Genomic DNA, 19,095 nt, shown 5'->3' with positions numbered 1-19,095 from the left:
ACCTTAACAATCGATAATAAACGAGATATCGTCACAGGGCGGACACACCACAGTAGGTATGGGAATCGTTTTAGTGTCTATGTACTCACGACATAGACACTAAAACGATTTCCATACCTACAGTATACACATCAATGTGGGCAGTCAGTTATGGGTATATTGGCATAACAGTGCTATACAAGAAAAAGTATTGATTTAGTGAATGTAATAAGCAACCTATATGGTATTTTAAATTTTCCATCATCGTGTTGCTAAACTAACTGAGATTCGGTCAATCAGAACTAACGGAGTGAGGTTATTTCAATCGGGGCGGGGTAGTATTGGCCATTCTGTATGAAATACTATTACTTAAGATGTAGTATTAATCGCTCTCTAAATGGTATCTTTAGAGGAAAGGGGACAGCAGCTTCTCCATACAAACGTAGTCCCCATTGTCCTCTCTGGATATTGATATATTAAATTTTTTTTATTATATAATTAATATAACAAAAGTTTTATCGATTACACTGAAAAGTTGTAAAGTCTGGAAGCTGTTTTACATATTGGGGGTTGCTTTTCCTTTCGTATGTTTATACTCAGACCCTCTTAGCATACTGTATACGATGCTGGATTTTACTAAACTAATTTGAAATTATAAACTGTAATAGATGTCATATATTAAAGAAAAAAGTGACCAAGCCCTTCAGTGGTGAAGGCCGGATCCGGCCTATATACAGTTTATAATTTTTATATAGTAGTGTGACTACTTATAAAAACACAAATCAAAATATTTAATAAAATAATTCGATTTGTTTCCAAACTTGTTAATTTGAAATTGTTATAAAAAGCAGAGATATCGGCTACGAAACATTATAAACTCTTCTTCTTTGTCCGTCCCTGCTCCCGTTATCTGGGGTCGGGTCTCCTCACATTTTTGCGCCAGGCCCGTCGGTCCTGGATTGTCGGTTTTGGCAATTGGGTTTTCTTGAGGTCTCTCTCTATGTTAGACCACCAGGTCAATGGCGGGCGGCCGATACCTTTCTTATGTTCTGGTAAGTTTAGAGCGATTTTTACCACATGGTCTTCACTGCGTCTCATTACATGGCCATACCATCTAAGGCGGGACTCTATCATTTTGTCTGTGATAGGCGCGACCTTAAAACTACCCCGTATGTGCTCGTTGCGCACCCTGTCCATCCTGGTCACCCCTCCCGCCCACCGCAGCATCTTCATTTCGTTTACGTGGGCTTTTTGCTCGTGTGTCTTCTTTACTGTCCAGCATTCCGATCCGTACAGTAATGCCGGGCGAACTGCTGTCTTATAGACTTTGCCCTTCGTTTTTATAGGCATGCGGGGGTCACACAGAACTCCGGTGAGAGTCCGCCATTTTTGCCACGCTACATTTATTCGGTGCGTAACATCGGCATCTATATTGGCATCCGCCGTAAGCATGGAGCCCAGATATTTGAACTTGTTGACTGTAGGGATGGGTGTTGATCCGATGCAGATTGTTTCAGGGGTTGTGTTCCCGCTGAATGGGCATTTCAGATACTCTGTCTTACTCCTGCTCACTCGGAGTCCATGCTTCTCGAGAGAATGTGTCCAGGTATTTAAAAGTACTTGCAGATGTTGTGCAGTATTAGCCGCCAGTACGATATCGTCGGCGTACAGCATCGTCCAAGGTAATGGTGCCGGAATGTGGTTTGTGAGATAGTCCATCACAAGATTGAACAAGAACGGGCTGAGTGCAGATCCCTGATGAACGCCCACCTTGACCTCGAACGCATTACTTAAGCCTGCTAAGGTTTTGACTCTTGTACTGACGTCGTGGTACATGTCTCGTATTAGGTCTATATAGTATTCTGGCACTTTCTGCGCCCTTAGAGCCTGCCACACCAGTTTACGGGGCACCCTATCAAAAGCTTTCTCGAGGTCAATGAATGCAAGATGCAGGTCTTTTTTGTTTATTCGATGTTTTTCCATCAGGATTCTGACCGCCTGTATAGCATCCATGGTTGATTTGGATGCCGTGAAACCAAACTGATTTGGGGAGATTTCCGTTAGAGACGAGAGACGGCTATTTAAAATTCGCTCCCATATCTTTAGCGTATGTGAAGTCAGTTTAATTCCTCTGTAGTTTTCGCACTCAGCCACATCTCCCTTGTTTTTATAGAATGGTAGCAGATAGCTCTGGCGCCATGATTCTGGAATTCTCTTTGTGGACAGGACGATGTTAAACAGTCTGGTCAGCCAACTGACTGCTACCGGGCCAAGTCGTTTCCATAAATCAGCTGGGACCTCATCTGGGCCTGGAGCTTTTCTGTTTTTCATCTTAGCCACAGCTAGCTTTACTTCATGCGGATCGACTTCAGGTATTGGCCCATAGACAGGTTCAAGAGGTGCGGGATCCTCGTGGGGGAATTCTTCGTTTAGCAGTTGTTCATAGTATTCATACCATCTCTGTCTGATTTGCGTGCTGTCAGTTAACAGAACTTGGTCCCTGTTTTTGATGTACCTGTTAATTTTGATGTCGGTGGTGGCTTTATGCCTGCCCTTAGCAATTTTGAGTACTTCATTTTCTGTTTTAGCCGTTTCTAATCCGTCATAGAAAGCTTGGTTTGCATTTGTTCTCTGCACAGCAATGCAGATCTTTGCTTGTCTCTTTGCTTCTTTATATTTGGCCTTATCTTCTTCTGCCTGCGAACTTTGCCATGTTTTAAATAGAGTTTTCTTGTTAGCTAAAGCCTCCTTTATTTTATCGTTCCACCATTCGGGATCTTTGCCGGAGCAGAGGTCCTTTAGATACTCCCAAAATCTCTGCTGCTTTTGTTCTGCAGTGCTCTTCAAACTTAGTCCAAATATCTTCAGCGTGCTCATACATTACGTCCAAATCAGCTTCCAAATAAGTCTTTAAACCAGCCAGTAGCAGTTCACCCTTAGAGCCATCCAGTTCTTTCCACTTTGTTCTTGGTGTTTTATCTACATTTGTTTTTATAGGCTTGGGTAGGTCGTATACGGCTACCAAAATCCGGTGTTGAGATGTCAGAGCCTCACCCGGGATGACCTTGCAATCTTTAAACTTTTGCTTAATAGAGACGTCCGAGATGATGTAATCTATTTGTGATGTTTTCCCCGCACATTTGTAGGTGGTTAGGTGTTCATATCTCTTAACTAAGGTTAGTGAATGTCTCGCTGCAAAATCCAAGATAGCTTCCCCTTGCTTATTCAATTTACCCATCCCAAAACCTCCGTGCACGTTGTTAGAAGTGTCATTTGTTGCGCCCACGTGTTTGTTGAGGTCGCCGCCAATTATCTTATATTCATTTGATGGTATGCCTTGCAGTAGTTCATCGAAATCCTCCCAGAACTCTACCTTTTCCATTTCTGTGCAGCCAGTTTGTGGTGCGTATGCTGATATTATGTTGGTTACTTGCTGGTGATCTAATGTCAGCTTTACCGCTATTAGGCGGTCGCTCTTTCGTGTGATTTACTATTCGTGACTTGAAGTTGTGATCCAGAACCACGGCCACCCCGTTTCTTTTATTGTCCACTCCGTGATATATTACCTGGTAGTCGTTTCCAATGTCTTTAGACTTTGAGCCTTTCCACTTCGTCTCCTGTATGCAGCAGATGTTAATGCACCGTTTGTGTAGAATTTTGCTCAGCTCTTGGCTCCTCCCTGTGAGAGACCCCAAGTTCCATGTTGCAAGTCTTATGCGAAGTAAGTTCTTATGCGAATTTTTGTTCTTGTCCAATAGACCGTCGCTTGGGGGGTATGCCCTAGTATTAATCGCATCCTTCGTATTCGCGTCGCTTACGGGGTACGCCCTAGTAGTATTGCCCAATTCCATTTGTTGTACTTTCATTTTTGTGAGGAGAAATTGGTTTTGGCTTTAGATTTTACGGCCGGCTGCCGCCTGACGCCAAGGCAGTAACTCTCCTGGAGAGCTTGGGCGCCGCCGTTGGGCCGAGGCCTCATCCGCCGCCATCCCTACTGCATCGCCCTGCCTGGCGATGCAGCTCCAGTGTAACCTGTGTCCCACTAATGGCAGGTCAGCTTTCCACTGGGCTTTTGCCTCTTCCGCCTGCTCCACCGTACCGATGTCCGCCATCTCCGCTTTAGCAGCCGTTGAGGTCTTCACCCGTAACCCTGGGCAGGGGACCACGCTATACCCCGCGGTGCTGGGTCCTCATCCGAACTCCGCCACCCTTACACCCCGAACTACTGAGGTGCAGGATGCCCACCCCCGCGACTGGGACGCGCCGGACAAGAATTACCCAAGTGAGAAATAGAGAAGAGGCTCTATTTCCCCAGGGGCCGGGTTAATGATCGAGTATGATGCCTCGACCAAAGGACCTACGAAACATTATAAACTGAAATAAATTAATACGTGATTCATGACGTGAGCAGGACTAATCCTCGCCTAACAAACTGTACCACTATTGTCCTTTGGACAATGCGACAGGATATAAATACAAAAAGTAGATCGACCCTAGTCCATTTTTGAATAGGTACCAAACGAATAAAACGCACACAATGGTCTGTAAATTATATCTGTGGAAAACATTGCGATTTCTTATTAAGTTAAGCACAGTTTAAAGTGGGTAATAACTTTCGATGAGATGTACGCTGGAGCTCAAAGTGCATTTCCTAGTTTTCTCGCCTCTTCGCCTATTAAGTAAGATGTACCGTAATATCGCCGCCTGCATGTTTATAAACTTTATCGCGGACCTATTTTACAGATTTTTAAGAAAAACTGTGCTTCACGAGGTTAAAACATGTATTACATGTAAAGATAAAGAAAGAAAAATAAAGTTTAATAATTCAAGTAGGCATATTACAATACGCTTATGAACGTCAAATAAAGCTACGCCGGCTCTAACCTTACACCTCTGCCCCGTGAAGATTAAAATCCCCCCTCAATTGGAGAAGGGTATCCCAATATTTACACATAAGACTTTTTATATTTTTTATATTATTTTATTTATTAAATAACACCCACATCATACATAACTAACTTATAACTTTGTAACTTATATAAGATGCTAAATACATATTCCATCGATGTCCTATTTGGTAAGTGGGCCGATTTTCATTTATTTGTCGATCTTTTTTTCGTTACATTAGTATAAAATTGGCTGGTTTGAAGAACTCCTTATTCTGGGCGGAATAAATACGAAATTCGAAAATGGGACAAAAAATGTATGTAATTTTCCGTTTTCGTTATTGCACAGAATAGGGAACTATCTGTCCACCAAATTTTATCGACATCTGACGAAAAACTAAAACGACAACCCAATAAAAATCTGCCCAAGTAAGTATCAATTGAAATTGCTATCCCTACATTCCCTACACGTAATAGAGCTGCTGACCAATGCAACATAATATAAAGGTGGCGGAAAATATCGAGGAAACCTGTGTCCATGTGGAAGTGAAAGGACTCGTGCCTACTACTACATATTTGCATTCTCGAGTAGTCTGCAGACATGGATTTACATTTCATTTTAATATTGTGCCTGAGTGTTTGTGGACTGTGCTCGGCATTCTTTTTATTTAAAGGTAACGTAAACAATATGGTAGATTCCTGCAGATAATGTAGGTATAAAACTAAATTATATTTAATGTAATTTGATAGGTAACGTAAAGATACATAAGGAAAGACCTTAAGGGCTTCTTGCACGTTCCATGGTTAGCCAACTAACTCGGAGTTAACCGTTTAAACATTTTAACCCTGTAAACTCCGAGTTAGTTGGCTAACCCTAGGACGCGCAAGTGGCCCTAAGATTTAAGAAATTCAGACAAGTGCTGCCGGTACCTAGTAGTTGGTGGGTGCAAAAAATGGTTACCAGAGGGCCTACCGCGAACCACGTTTGACGTGTTACCTCTCTGTCGCACTTGTAAATTCATACGTAAATGTGACAGGGCGGCAACACGTCGAACGTGGTTCGCGGTAGGCCCTCAGAATGCACGATAATTGGATAGTTCATGAATATCAAAATTTTATGGCAGTGTTTGTAGGCAAAGTATTGATAGTAGTTATTAGGCATCTGTCCTGGAAACATGTAATCCCTCTTTCTGAATTTATTCCATTCACCCAAGCAAGGTGTGATATACCCGATGTGATCCGTGCGTAGCTGATGTACTGGGATCACAGGATAATTCAGGAGTCGAGATCAGTATTAGCCTATTAGCCCTATGGATTCGGTAAATCATTAAGCTATTGTTTAGTACCAGTATTAGTTAGATTAACGTTATTTTGTTTTTCAATGTACAAAAAAGATTAAATTTATTTACAACATGCGTGGACACTACAATTAGAATAGGTCTGATAAATACTGATACTCTTTGATAATTCTTTGCTTTATCCGTGACTAGTGTCAAATTGAATGTAATTCTAGTTACTTTTGAAACATTGTATCTTACTCACTTGTGACGTGCATGGAGACTATATAAAGGAGCCAAATCTCTATGTATGAAAAGTGTCCATCAAAAAACAGTAATTAGGCGGCGCCACCATGCACCGAAATACTACCAAAAACAACCTACGTAATTTGGTCGGGTTATTTGTTGCCTTATATGGTTCACTGTGATGGTTCATGTTATACTTATGTCCCAGAGCCTAACTAGCGCCACCGGAGAGATTAGGAACTATTGTTTAAAGCTGAAAGCGGTCACCTTTGCAACAATTCTGCCATAAGAGATTGGCATCCTTTCTATACCATCCATAGTGACGTGACCATCGCATGTCATTTTGTGTGAGTTAAAGAGGTTTTATTAGTTGTTATTTCATTACTTAGTTGCTACAGGGTGACCATAATTGTAGCGAATTGAAGTCGTACTTAACAAAAAAGTGCAAACAAGAGAAAAAATGTGTGGTTGTTTCAGTTAAATACGATGGTGAACGATCCATTAGCATTTACTGTGTGTGTGTGTGTGTGGGGTGGTCCTGTTCATGTTCCATGAATCGAATTCCTAAAGCCTCAAGAACAACATAGTCAACATTTTCAAACACGCCAACATTGTGTTAGTTAACAATTACTTACTTACGTACACATTGTTCCTAAAGTTTCAAGTTTGAGGTCAGATACACGCTGATGAGGAAAGTCAGTCAAGTGAAACCGGACGTAACCAATTATTTGCTGGCTTAGACAGCAAACAAATGGAACATATTATGTAATGTATACATGTAACTTAACTGTTTAGTTATTGTTTAAGGACTTCATAATTAATTTCCCAAAATAGACCTACGATCAATATTAAGAATACGTAACTATTAATTAAAACAGTGTATGTTTCTTCTCTTCAAATTGTGAAATAAATAATAGAGTTCTGAGGTAAAAAGGCTGTGAAATCTTATCTGATCACCTGCCAAATTACGAGTAATTAGTTACTTATGTACTATAGTGCCTTTTATCAGAAACTTGTTGGTTTGGTAGGTATCTTATTACTTAAAAAAATACATCTTACAAACACTTAATACGAAATAAATAAATAAAATAAGTACATTTCATAATACATAATTATGTGAAACCACTAGGTACACTTACTGAAGTCCTTTTCCGGAACTTGTGTTAGTGACAATTGTTGCGCTATTGTCTTGTAACATTTATTGCTATTGTAGTAATAAATTATCTGTGGTTTTCCGTGTAGCCTTAGTTTTATTGTTATATACATATCTACAATAATTATATGAGTGAAAGTTATTTTTTATTAGCAATTAAACATAAAACACAAAGATTTTGCTTTTTTACAGGGAAGGAGAAGCCACTTATATTTTGTTTCAAAATATGCCCTCTGTACTGTTCTAAACATGCTACCAAGAGATACGATCATGGTAAAGAAAACCTTTTTTACCTACATAAATTATATTTTATGAGATTATAATTTTTTTTTAATTGAAGAGAAAATTTTAAATAAATATTTATTGTAATTGATTTCAGATGAATCTTTTCTATCTTATCTGCACGACAACCCGTATGCGACTGCAGAAGTCTTCGCGAAATTCGATATCGCTCATTCGAGTTCAGTAACTAAATCAACCATTGCACCGACTACGAGTATTACAACAATGAAGCCCCCATATCTGGATTACAACCCCCATTTGATTGACGATGGGTCTGGAGATTTTGACCACTTCCCACATCATTATTACGCACACTGGAATCAAAAAGCGCAGAAAGCAACTACCACTGAAGCGCCTAAAATGACAATCGAGCCACCCATCTACCTAGATCACAATCCATATTTCATCGACGCGCCTGAGATATACGACTATTACCCCGCACCTCATTTTTGGAAACCTAAACCAACAACAACAACAACCACTACAACAACAACAACAACAGAAAAATCACCGATTTATTTAGATCACAATCCATACCTTATCTGGCCCGATTATGATTACTATCCAAGCCATTATGGGTGGAAACCGAAACCAACTACCACTGCAGCTCCTACTACAACCGAAGAACCTACTTTCATCTGTCAGGTCTGTAAAGAAAAATGTGGAGATAAATTTTCTTAATACTTTTTGTGTTTTAATCTTTTTAATGTATGATTGAATACTTGTACAACAATTAATTTTATGAATCCCAAAATAGATCTAGACTTTACTCTACATGAATATTGATGTCACTGGCAGGTCTAAGAAGGCAAATTTAGGTACTATGCTAACAACATTAGAGCGTGTACTATTTACTTTACTAGTATGGTATTGCAATTACTAAGAAAAATATCTAATATTGACGCTCAATAACTAGCCGCTTTGTCAGATTCGAATAAACGCAAAATACGAAGAGAAACCGAGAGAAAATGTTTTGTAACAAATAGGAGCTGACATGAGCATAAGTAGAAACCCTATTCAAACTTTAAAATTGATATCTTTATGACGTCTCACGCAGCGCTTTTCGCTCGCACCAATATATAAGTACTAAGTAAAGTAAAGTTGATAGGCACTCTATTAACTCATGTCTAAATGCGATATCATGACGACATAATATGTAAAACTTGAATTAAACTTCAGAAGGCCAATTCTGTTTAAAAAAAAGATATGGTCGTGTTATCAGGCATTTCAGGAGATGAGCCGCTAACGCTGATTGGTGTTGGTGCTCACGGTCAAGGTCGTTACAAAATATGTAAGATGAAAACCATCGTCATCTTCCTCGCATTGTTTGGTTTAAATATTTGGGCTCTAAGTTAGATCCTCATTATGTTTCATAAATTACCTACCTACATCATACGGCCACTATTTTGCCTTACTAGTTTTTAGGGTTCCGACCCAAAGGGTAAAGACGTTGACCCTGTTACTAAGACTCCACTGTACGTCTGTCTGTCTGTTGTCTGTCCGTCTGTCTGTCACCAGGCTGTATCTCATGAACCGTAAATTTTCACAGATGTATTTATATTGGCGCTATAACAACAAATACCAAAAACCAAATAAACCAAATATTTAAGTGGGGCTCCCATACAACAAACGTGATTTTTTTGCCGTTTTTTGCGTAATAGTACGAAACCCTTCGTGCGCGAGTCCGACTCGCACTTGGCCGGTTTTGCTTAAATACTTTCGAGTTCACAGCTTTAGCGAAAGTTACTACAATATAAAGTGATATAAACTGCACATGTTATTGTAGAAATACAACTGACATCTCTCATTGTGATTTGTTGCTTATTGTTGCTCTTGGAAATATGGTGTAAAAATGTTTCGTTGCGATAACTTGTGCGGTTATTTTCTTTTCAGTAACTTTGTAACAGATTCCTATTCGAACTTCAAAATCTCTATTTTATTTGTGATATTGACGTCTGTATATTATTATGTACTAGCCGGACCTGTGACTTTGTCCGCATAGAAGTCGTTAAAAACCTTCAACCCAATGTCCTCCCCCTTGGGTTTGGATAAAAAAAATATCTTAGTGGAACTACCAGTATTTAAAAAAATATTATTGTTACAAATCTCAAGACCTGTCAAAATCTATGTATATAACGATATTGTTTTATATATACATATTTAGAATTTAGATACTTATATCTAAATACTTACTTAGACGACCGGTCTGGCCTAGTAAAAATATTTTTTCTAATTGGTTTCCTTTGTGCGACTTGTAACTTACTTGTAAAAACACGGTTACATCACTACTTTGACCTAAATGTCACGAGCCGCCGATGTCACAAGTCGCAAATTGTCTAGCTAGACTATCTTGGAAGTTTGATAGGATCGTATTCAACTAAAGACGGTGTTACCTTGATACATTGTGTAGGTAGGAGGCGTATTATGATTGTAATAACAGGTTATGAATTTGATCTGGATTCGTTATGGATATGATCTGTAGATGATCTGTAGTGTCAAAAGTGAAAATTTTATATATGAATACATGTCTCTTTTGAATATATGTCACTTGAACTTTAGTATTAACTTTTACAAAATACTTATGTAAATATGGAATTTGCTTTTCGCTCCGAACTTTTATAATACCTAATCAAAAAATAATAATAAAAACAAATGAAGCTCATACAGCATCATTAAAATTAGAATAAGCCTTCTAATCTGCTATCTTCTGTGTTACTGAGTATATCACTTCGCCTCGCCTTTAAAATAAAGCTTAAACATTATACTTACTTTACTCTTTGGCTTAAACATACAATGTACAGTCGCCAGTCGCCATCAGATATATCGGAGCGGCCAAGGTGCTCACAAATATCTGAACACGCACTCTAATGTCTTGACAATAGAGGCGTGTTCAGATATTTGTGAGCACCTTGGCCGCTCCGATATATCTCATGGCGACTGTACCTGGATAGGAGGGTAAACGAGTTTGCAGTTTCTCGCAAAAGTTACAAGTTAAAACATTTCTATTTTTTATTTTATTTTAAGTGAAGTAATTTCGACACGTTACACGGCAGCTGCTTTATTACATGTCGTACATATTTTCCTTGTAATATTAGAAGTTCGCGAAACGCGTTAATAATTCAAACATTGTTTCTCAGTTTCTCCGCTGAGGTTCGTTTCAGAGAGATGCCACTGTTGTCAGTAATATAATAGCCAATTTACCTTAGCCAAGTACCTGTTTTCCGCAAAATATGATAATTTACCAATAGGTTTCAAGGTAACACTGTAATTTACCTTATTTAATAAATTAATATTAAAGGTCAATTATTTAGGTCAATAGAACTAAATCCACAACGCACAATTCGTTAAAAAAATACAAAGAGTATATTCTCTAATTTATGTTCTTTTCTTTATTCTCGTTTTCAATATGTGGTGCATAATAAAGACTATATTCTACGATAACAGTAATAATTAGCCGTAGGCATCGTAATTGTTCAAGTGCACTCGGCTCACGACACGACTGTTTCAGATCGTCATTCAAGCTGGAGCGCTGGTAGCCTAGCGGTAAGAGCGTGCGACTTTCAATCCGGAGGTCGCGGGTTCAAACCCCGGCTCGTACCAATGAGTTTTTCGGAACTTATGTATGAAATATCATTTGATATTTACCAGTCGCTTTTCGGTGAAGGCAAACATCGTCGTTTAATTTAAAGTTGTATCTTTTATTGTTTTTCGGATTCGTGAGGTGACGTTATCACTTTGTTTTTCTTTTTTTCTTTTGTGACCCTTGTCAAAACACGATAAGGAGTTACACTGTATATCCTCTTCCTTGCGGCATTATCCTCATTGATGAGGGTCAAGAATGGGGGTCTCCTAGCGTAGCGTAAGCCTGATGATGTCTCGCCATTTTTTCCGTTCTTTGGCGTCATAAAGTGCGACGTGTGGCGTACCCAGGGCTGTGTGGGTCCTAAATTGAGCAAAGTTAGCCGGTGAACCCTGATGACACAGAATCACACTCCGCCGTTAGAAATGTACTCCTCTTACGAGTATGAATAGTTTTACACTGCTTAAGTAGGTCAATATTTATATTAGGTTTAAACATGCCTTGATTTTTCATTATGTTCGAACATAGTGTCAGTAAAAAAAACAATATCAAAAGCTAATATCTCTACTACTTTATTACTTGTTATGGCACTAAACATCTAAATTTACACATAGTTTAAAGTTTTAAGTGATAAAATAAGTAAGTTTATCATCTCTTGAGGTAGGTACTAATTTCTCATAGGTATTTCCGCAGATATTTATTCATATACTTCTCTTCTTCTTCTTACAAATTAAGATGCCCGGTTAGGGGTGTTGAAAACCGACAGTCCATTGGCAAAATTGCTCTGTGAGTGCTGGAACGTGGGGTGCTGTAGCCGATGCTGCTCCAGCGCGCGCCAGTTCAACAACCAAAATGGCTGTTTGTCTACGGGCAGTTTGCTCAGCTGGTCGACCAGCGCGCGGTCGCCGAGCGCTTCTATTGGTAGTCGCTGGGTGGTAGTAGTTTCGGAGTTGCCGAATCTGTAAAGTAAGTAATATTCATAATCATCATATCGCCCAATTTGACAGTTCTAACGCAGTTTACAGTTACCAGCAGTGATCAAAATTATCGGAGCACAACGATTTTGTTGATCAACGATCATTTCGACCACTCGCTTGCTTAACTAGCTACTTTTGTTGTTGGCTGTGCAAGTAATAACTGTTACATTTTGCTGCTAATGTCTACCTTAGCTCGATCTTTTGTAGTTATATAATTATAGTTTTATTCAGCAGATATATAGGATTTATAATAGTAATAAGAATAATAGGAATGATCTTTGGAAGTACTGAATGAATAGTATCTACTTCGTTATCTTATTTCATAACAAATCCAGGTTCAAAACAACATAAGGGTTGAGTGATCCAAGGTATTTAATCGATTGAAAATGCAAAATGAAGTCGCAAGACCCGCTGCCAAAAAGCGGCTCCCATACAATCGATGTTAAGCTCTCATTTTAAAATTGTGAAATGAAACTTAGCATGACATATAGCTACATGTAGTATCTATGTGTCATGCTAAGGGTGTCATGCTATGTGTCATACAAAGAAAATAGAGCGAGTAGATTTGTATGTAAATCTTCTATTCGCTGTTTTTTTTTTGCACTATAATTTTTAGCAACGAAAACTAGTACCAGACATAGATACCTATATGTTAATTGAATGTTCATGACACATGTCATGTCCTCTCAGAATGGCGCTTAATAATGAGAGCATAACTCGATTTTATGGTGGCAGCTAGGTTCGTGTGACTATAAATATTTCAACCTAGTAAAGTGCGGATATCAAAGCGTCAAGAGCAATTATGGCTCATTACCATAAGCACTTAGAATTTAGTAAGAGCGCGGAGTGATATGACATTAATGATGGAACACCTAAATACTTAATTTATTCACTCACACTTGTAATTGCTCTGATTTCTATTAAGATAATATTAACCTAGCCATTGGTCTACGTAAATATGTAATATGACATAATATGTCATATGAACTGTATTCAAAACTGATATGATTACAAGTTGATATGGTGACAAATTTATTTGAGAAACTTGTAGTACGTTATACGCATGTAGTACTATTACTAAATCCTTAAAGGCTGGTGGCCTAGCGGTAAGAGCGTGCGACTTGCAATCCGGAGGTCGCGGGTTCAAACCCCGGCTCGTACCAATGAGTTTTTCGGAACTTATGTACGAAATATCATTTGATATTTACCAGTCGCTGTTCGGTGAAAGAAAACATCGTGAGGATACCGGACTAATCCCATTACGGCCTAGTTTCCCCTCTGGGTTGGAAGGTCAGATGGTAGTCGCTTTTGTAAAAACTAGTGCCTATCATGAGCCGTAGCAAAATGCCGGGACAATGCGACGAAGATGATGATGAACACTTGCGTGAAAACTTTCGCACAACGATGCTCGTACGAATAATTCGTATTAGAGAGGTAATTATATAAATGCGTGAGTAGTCTTATTGTTTTTTTTTTTAAGTTACAGTGGTTTGTAAGTAAACAACTTCGATACCTATATAAGTAGAGGTGATAAAACAATCTTACTTAATTTTTCGAGTTATAGAGATAAACATTTTACTATATTTAGTAGGTATTTATTGAATTTTTAGTCGGTTCGATTCCCGGACGAGGGAAGCGAATTTAAAAGAATCTTTAAATGCAGTTTTGTTTATTTTTAAAAACAAAATAATGTTTCCTTCAAGTAAAATGAGCTAAGTAAAGTTTTAAGGCACTTTCGCTCCAGGGCCCATTATTTTTTTCCACAGTGTATATGTTAGTGTAAGGTGTGTGAAATATACATGTGCAAAGAGTGTCTATTTGCACATCGATATAGCAGAGGGCATTGGTTACTGTGTTAAATGAAACGTATTGAGTGAATGAGACAGTATACTTGAATAGACATTAGAAAGAAAGGAAAGAATTATTGATTGAATGAAAGAGATAGAAATAGGATTAGGTCTAGAGTAAGTTGAAAGAGCAATATATATATTCATTATGGCCGAAAACGTTGTTTCAATTCTTACATTAGGAACATGTTTTTCAAGAATTCACTGACCTGTCGCCGAGAGCGTTGCTTTCAGTGCTGGGTTGTTCGAGGACCGGGTAGCCTATCGGCCGCTTAGCGTAGAACGGCCTTTGAGCTACGCAAGCCGCCACCACCATGGAAATAATTACAATGTTGGCCACCATTTTGTTCTGGAAACAAAATTTTTTTGATTTGTAAATTCCCTAAGACTTAGAAGAAGTTATTCGCAAAAAAGTTATTCATTTTAATTTATGTGAAACGAAGACACAAGTAACAAGGTAAACTCTCGTGGCAATAACCCACAAATGCATGTAGGTAGGTAAGTATATGTGCATTTCGACACAAGTGCCTTTAGAGAAAATATCTGCATGCCAAGAACAATACACATTCCAATTTTCCCAATTATACATGTCATGAAGTTATTCGGATCCGAAACCGACGGTCGCGTGAGCAGGTAGGTACTAGTACCTACAAAATCCCCAATATTTTTAATCGCAGGAAAATGATAAAGCAGTTAAATGTAGCTATTTTTAGTATATTTACCCGCTCAACGCAGCAGGACTAATAAAACACAGTAATATTTAAATTCTTTTTATAGCAACTCTTGAGAACATTCCTATCAATTAACTAATGAACTAAGCAAATAATTTGATATTAACTATGTAATTACCTAAAAGCGATAAAGGCATAAATTCAACACTTACCATTTAACACACTGTCTTTTATTACGAAACGTCGCGGAAACTGAATTGAGTCTGGAACTGTTAATAGTTAGCTCTATGTAAGTATTTATAACATTAATTGTTAAACGCGTTAACTAGCTGCAGTCCGCAGCAGACAGGAAATATAAACAAACTGCACGATCCAGTTCTTGTTTATATCATTTATACTCGTTTTAAATGCACCGGCAGACATCCAATGAATGAGATGACCAATAAACAAGGACAGAATGTCAACAAAAGTGACGCATACGCTTTCGGGTTCTCAATTTCTCAGGGATTTTCCCCGCCCTTGGTAGACAACATTCATGGGTATGCACCGTATGCAAAATAAGGAGATTTATTTAAAATATTATTTGTGGATTATGCGGACATACGGTTTTTGAGGAAAACTAAGTCGAAAACTATTATGAGGATAGAATATTTATAAACGAACTCGCAAAATATAATATTTTTTGTCCGACATTAGCTAACAAGTACTCGGTCCGCTAATATATTATTATTTGTAAACTACTATACCTATACTCTATGCTAAACCTTCACAGCTTAATTTAGTACCTACCTAAAAATCTTTAAGGGCCGTGCCAGGATAAGCTAAGTGATTACAAGCCCCCACAGAGTTTGGGCTTGTAATTTTAATGAGTGGTGTGAGGTGACGTTAGTAATCAAATACAAAATTTCAGCCAAAACTAAATAAAATGTTTCATTAATTTAATTTTCTAGCCAACTGATTTTAGCGTGCGTCACATATATTGTACATGTAGGTACAGTCGCCATCAGATATATCAGGGCGGCCGAGGTGTTCACAAATATCTGAACACGCACTCTAAGGCCTTGGCAATAGAGGCGTGTTCAGATATTTGTGAGCACCTCGGCCGCTCTGATATATCTGATGGCGACTGTACTAAAGATGAATATATGACATAAATTACATTTAAAATTTTTTGTACTTCCCGTTAGAGACAGCTCCATTTTTTTACCAGTGTATACATCCACCGACGACCTATAATATGTATTTTTTTCAAAAATTTTGCGGTGAAGGAACATGGAGATATCTTTACATAAAATATTTTACATACACAAGATTTCTCTTGGAGTCCATAGGTTAATTAATTACGATTATTAGGTATACTTAACAAACATACAGTACGCCTACGCATAATCTACTTCTGCGTATAAACGTTTCCTTTCAAGAACATTCAAGATGACTACTCATACCGATTTGACGTCAAACGCAGTTTTATGCATCTCGTCTCATTGCACTTTTTAATGACACAAACGCATGGAAAAACCACGTAGTTCAATGACATTTATTAAAAGCGGAAATATCATAATTGTGTGACTCATTGCTTGGTCTAGCCGTATAGTAAATGTTGCAAAGTGATGGCCAGCGTTTGCTTCATATAACCAGTTACCTGGGAGACTGGGAGGGAAAACATATAAAAACTCAAAAATTCGCGTTTTCTCAGAGATAAGAAGACCGATTTTTGCCGAAAACCCCCATATAACATATTTCATCGAAATCGTTAGAGCCGTTCGCGAGATCCCCGAAATATATAAATATATTTATATACAAGAATTGCTGTTTAAAGGTAAGTATTTATGATATAAGATAAATGAGACGTCAGAATTTCCAACAAGTTTTAGTGACCTGAGTTGATGTACTGATGTGCCGTCGGAAAGTTTACAAAATTGGTAAATTTTCACATAGAACGTTTTTAGAAAGTCCTCATACTTTTGTATGGGAATCGAAATTTTCCATTTCCAAAATAAAAAAATTCCGTTTTTTTTTCTTGTAAATTTTTGTAAAATGTCCGAGAATTTTACCAACTTTTTTAAAACTTTCCACAACTTGCGCGATTGTAATTTGATGTCACTTTAACTCACTTCTATTGGTATGTCGACACAGATATGCCCCTATTTTTAAATGCTAACTTATAATAATAAAAAATTCCAAACAAATCGAACGTAGGGGCCCCCTACGTTCGATTTGTTTCGAATTTTTTATTATTATAAGTTAGCATTTAAAAATTGTATGAAATCTGTTTTTCGCTCCTAGTTTTTACAATAATAAAAAATTTAAAAAAGTCAAACGTAGGGCCAGGGTTAGTAGCTATGGTTAATATACATCAAATTATATAGAAGTATTTTCCATAATGTCAATATCCAGAGAGGAAAATGGGGACTATACGTTTGTATGGAGAAACGGCCGTCCCCTTTCCTCTTAAACCAGCGCAGCAATCACCACTGCTTGTGATAAGTGAATTCCATTATAGAAATCTTACACATACTACAAATGTCGTGAAGTAAAACCTAAATCACAATATCGTGAAAAAATAAATGGAAATTATGCTACTAATGGTAATAATATTTATGTTTAACGAGTATTTCATTAATATTGAATACCAATGTCTTGTCGTTTTTTTCTAAAGGATGACTCACGTTAGACCGGGCCGTGTCCGGGCCGGAGCTCTCGGCGCTTCGTTTTCTATGGAAAGCATCACGTGATCACCTGTCATGTCATAGAAAAGTAAGCGCCGGAAGCTCCGGCCCGGACACGGCCCGGTCTAACGTGAGTCATCCTTTATACTACGTCGGTGGCAAACAGGCATACGGCCCGCCTGATGTTAAGCAGCCTCCGTAGCCTATGTACGCCTGCAACTCCAGAGAAGTTACATGCGCGTTGCCGACCCTAACACTCCGCACCCTCGTTGAGCTCTGGTGATGATAATATACTCTCAAGAAATATACCAACACTAGAACGATAAGCCCCGTTACAAGATATTTCCATAAAATTTAATAAACACGTCATCTCACCTACTTCAAATTCCGGACGACACCTACACGGGCGCACAAACGTGCATCCATCCCTTTGAATTAATTTGAACCAGAGACTAGTTAAATTTAAAGATTGCATGTACACAATTGCGTACCACCATTGTGGGATGACGACGGGACGTCACCACGTGCCACTTGCTGAGATCTCATACTGGTAGGTAGAAAATATTGTATAAAGACTGTACACGAATTGTCTCCCCGAATATGAATATCGCCGTTTAGGGAACGACATTTACTACTCGAGGTTCAAGCGTGTCTGACGAGTACAGGTAAATTTGGGGCATTTTCTATGAAAAGGGACCTTATTGTCGATGGCGCTTACGCCGCACAGCGTCGCACGGCATTGTATTTATTTCGGAGCATCGTTTATAATGGCGTAAGCGCCATCGACAATAAGGTCCCTTTTTATAGAAAATACCACATTTAATGTTTAGATTAAGACGAAAGGGGAGGACTCGCGCGAAATCGCCTGTTCATACAAACGTAGTCCTCATTTTCCTCTCTGGATATTTACATTATTGATAATATTTTCACACAATTTGTTGTATATCAATCATAGCTACGTTTGATTTTTTCCGAATTTTTAATTATTCTAACAGGAGCATTTAAAGATTTGTATGAAATTGGTTTTGCGCTCCTAATTTTTACAATAATCAAAAAATCTAAGAAAGTCAAACCTAGGGGCATAGCTATGGTTAATTTAATATACATCAAATTAATTAAAAATATTTTCCATAATACAAACACCCAGAGAGGAAATTGGGGACTACGTTTGTATGGAGAAACGGCCGTCCCCTTTCCTCTTAAGGGTCTGTTGCACCAAACCGTCTGTCACCGTTAAAGCGTTCGCAAAATTGTATTGTATGGGAAGTTTCATAGATCTCTGCTGCATGACGTTGATCAGCCAGTTATATGGTTGGTGCAACTGGCTCGGTGGTGGGCTATTGTGTCAGTTAAAAAAGATGCAGATACGGTTTTTAGGCAATGGTAAAAGCGGCTTATGTAATGAATTTGAAACGTTACCTTGCTATTAAGCAAATCTATATTATACCAGTCTGTTATTTACTAATCTTTTCAACCCATAAGAAGGAAGGTTATCAAGCTTACGGTAGAATCGTCAAGTAATTTAGAA

The 19,095-nt window shown here is 38.3% G+C and overlaps 2 protein-coding genes and 1 long non-coding RNA gene across 3 annotated transcripts in view; 1 reads left to right on the top strand and 2 right to left on the bottom strand.

Moving 5' to 3' along the window:
- Nucleotides 1-19,095, bottom strand: part of LOC134746858 (uncharacterized) — a 353,422-nt gene that overhangs the window by 42,239 nt on the left and 292,088 nt on the right. The gene's annotated exons all lie outside the window — the stretch shown is intronic.
- On the top strand, nucleotides 5,382-8,505 carry LOC134746383 (uncharacterized). Its single transcript, XM_063680752.1, has 3 exons — nucleotides 5,382-5,544; nucleotides 7,739-7,814; nucleotides 7,921-8,505. The coding sequence occupies exons 1-3, from the start codon at nucleotides 5,467-5,469 to the stop codon at nucleotides 8,502-8,504; spliced, it is 738 nt and encodes a 245-aa protein (XP_063536822.1). The 5' UTR covers nucleotides 5,382-5,466; the 3' UTR covers nucleotide 8,505.
- Nucleotides 12,103-14,607, bottom strand: LOC134746382 (uncharacterized). Its single transcript, XM_063680751.1, has 2 exons — nucleotides 14,437-14,607; nucleotides 12,103-12,362 (listed from the first exon to the last, which is right to left on the bottom strand). Exons 1-2 carry the CDS (start codon nucleotides 14,568-14,570, stop codon nucleotides 12,134-12,136), a joined length of 363 nt encoding a protein of 120 aa, XP_063536821.1. The 5' UTR covers nucleotides 14,571-14,607; the 3' UTR covers nucleotides 12,103-12,133.

Source organism: Cydia strobilella, chromosome 13 (genome assembly GCF_947568885.1).
Source record: "Cydia strobilella chromosome 13, ilCydStro3.1, whole genome shotgun sequence".
Taxonomy (NCBI): Eukaryota; Metazoa; Arthropoda; class Insecta; order Lepidoptera; family Tortricidae; genus Cydia; species Cydia strobilella.
The sequence above is the reverse complement of the archived record's forward strand: the minus strand, read 5'-3'. Positions and strand labels throughout refer to the sequence as shown.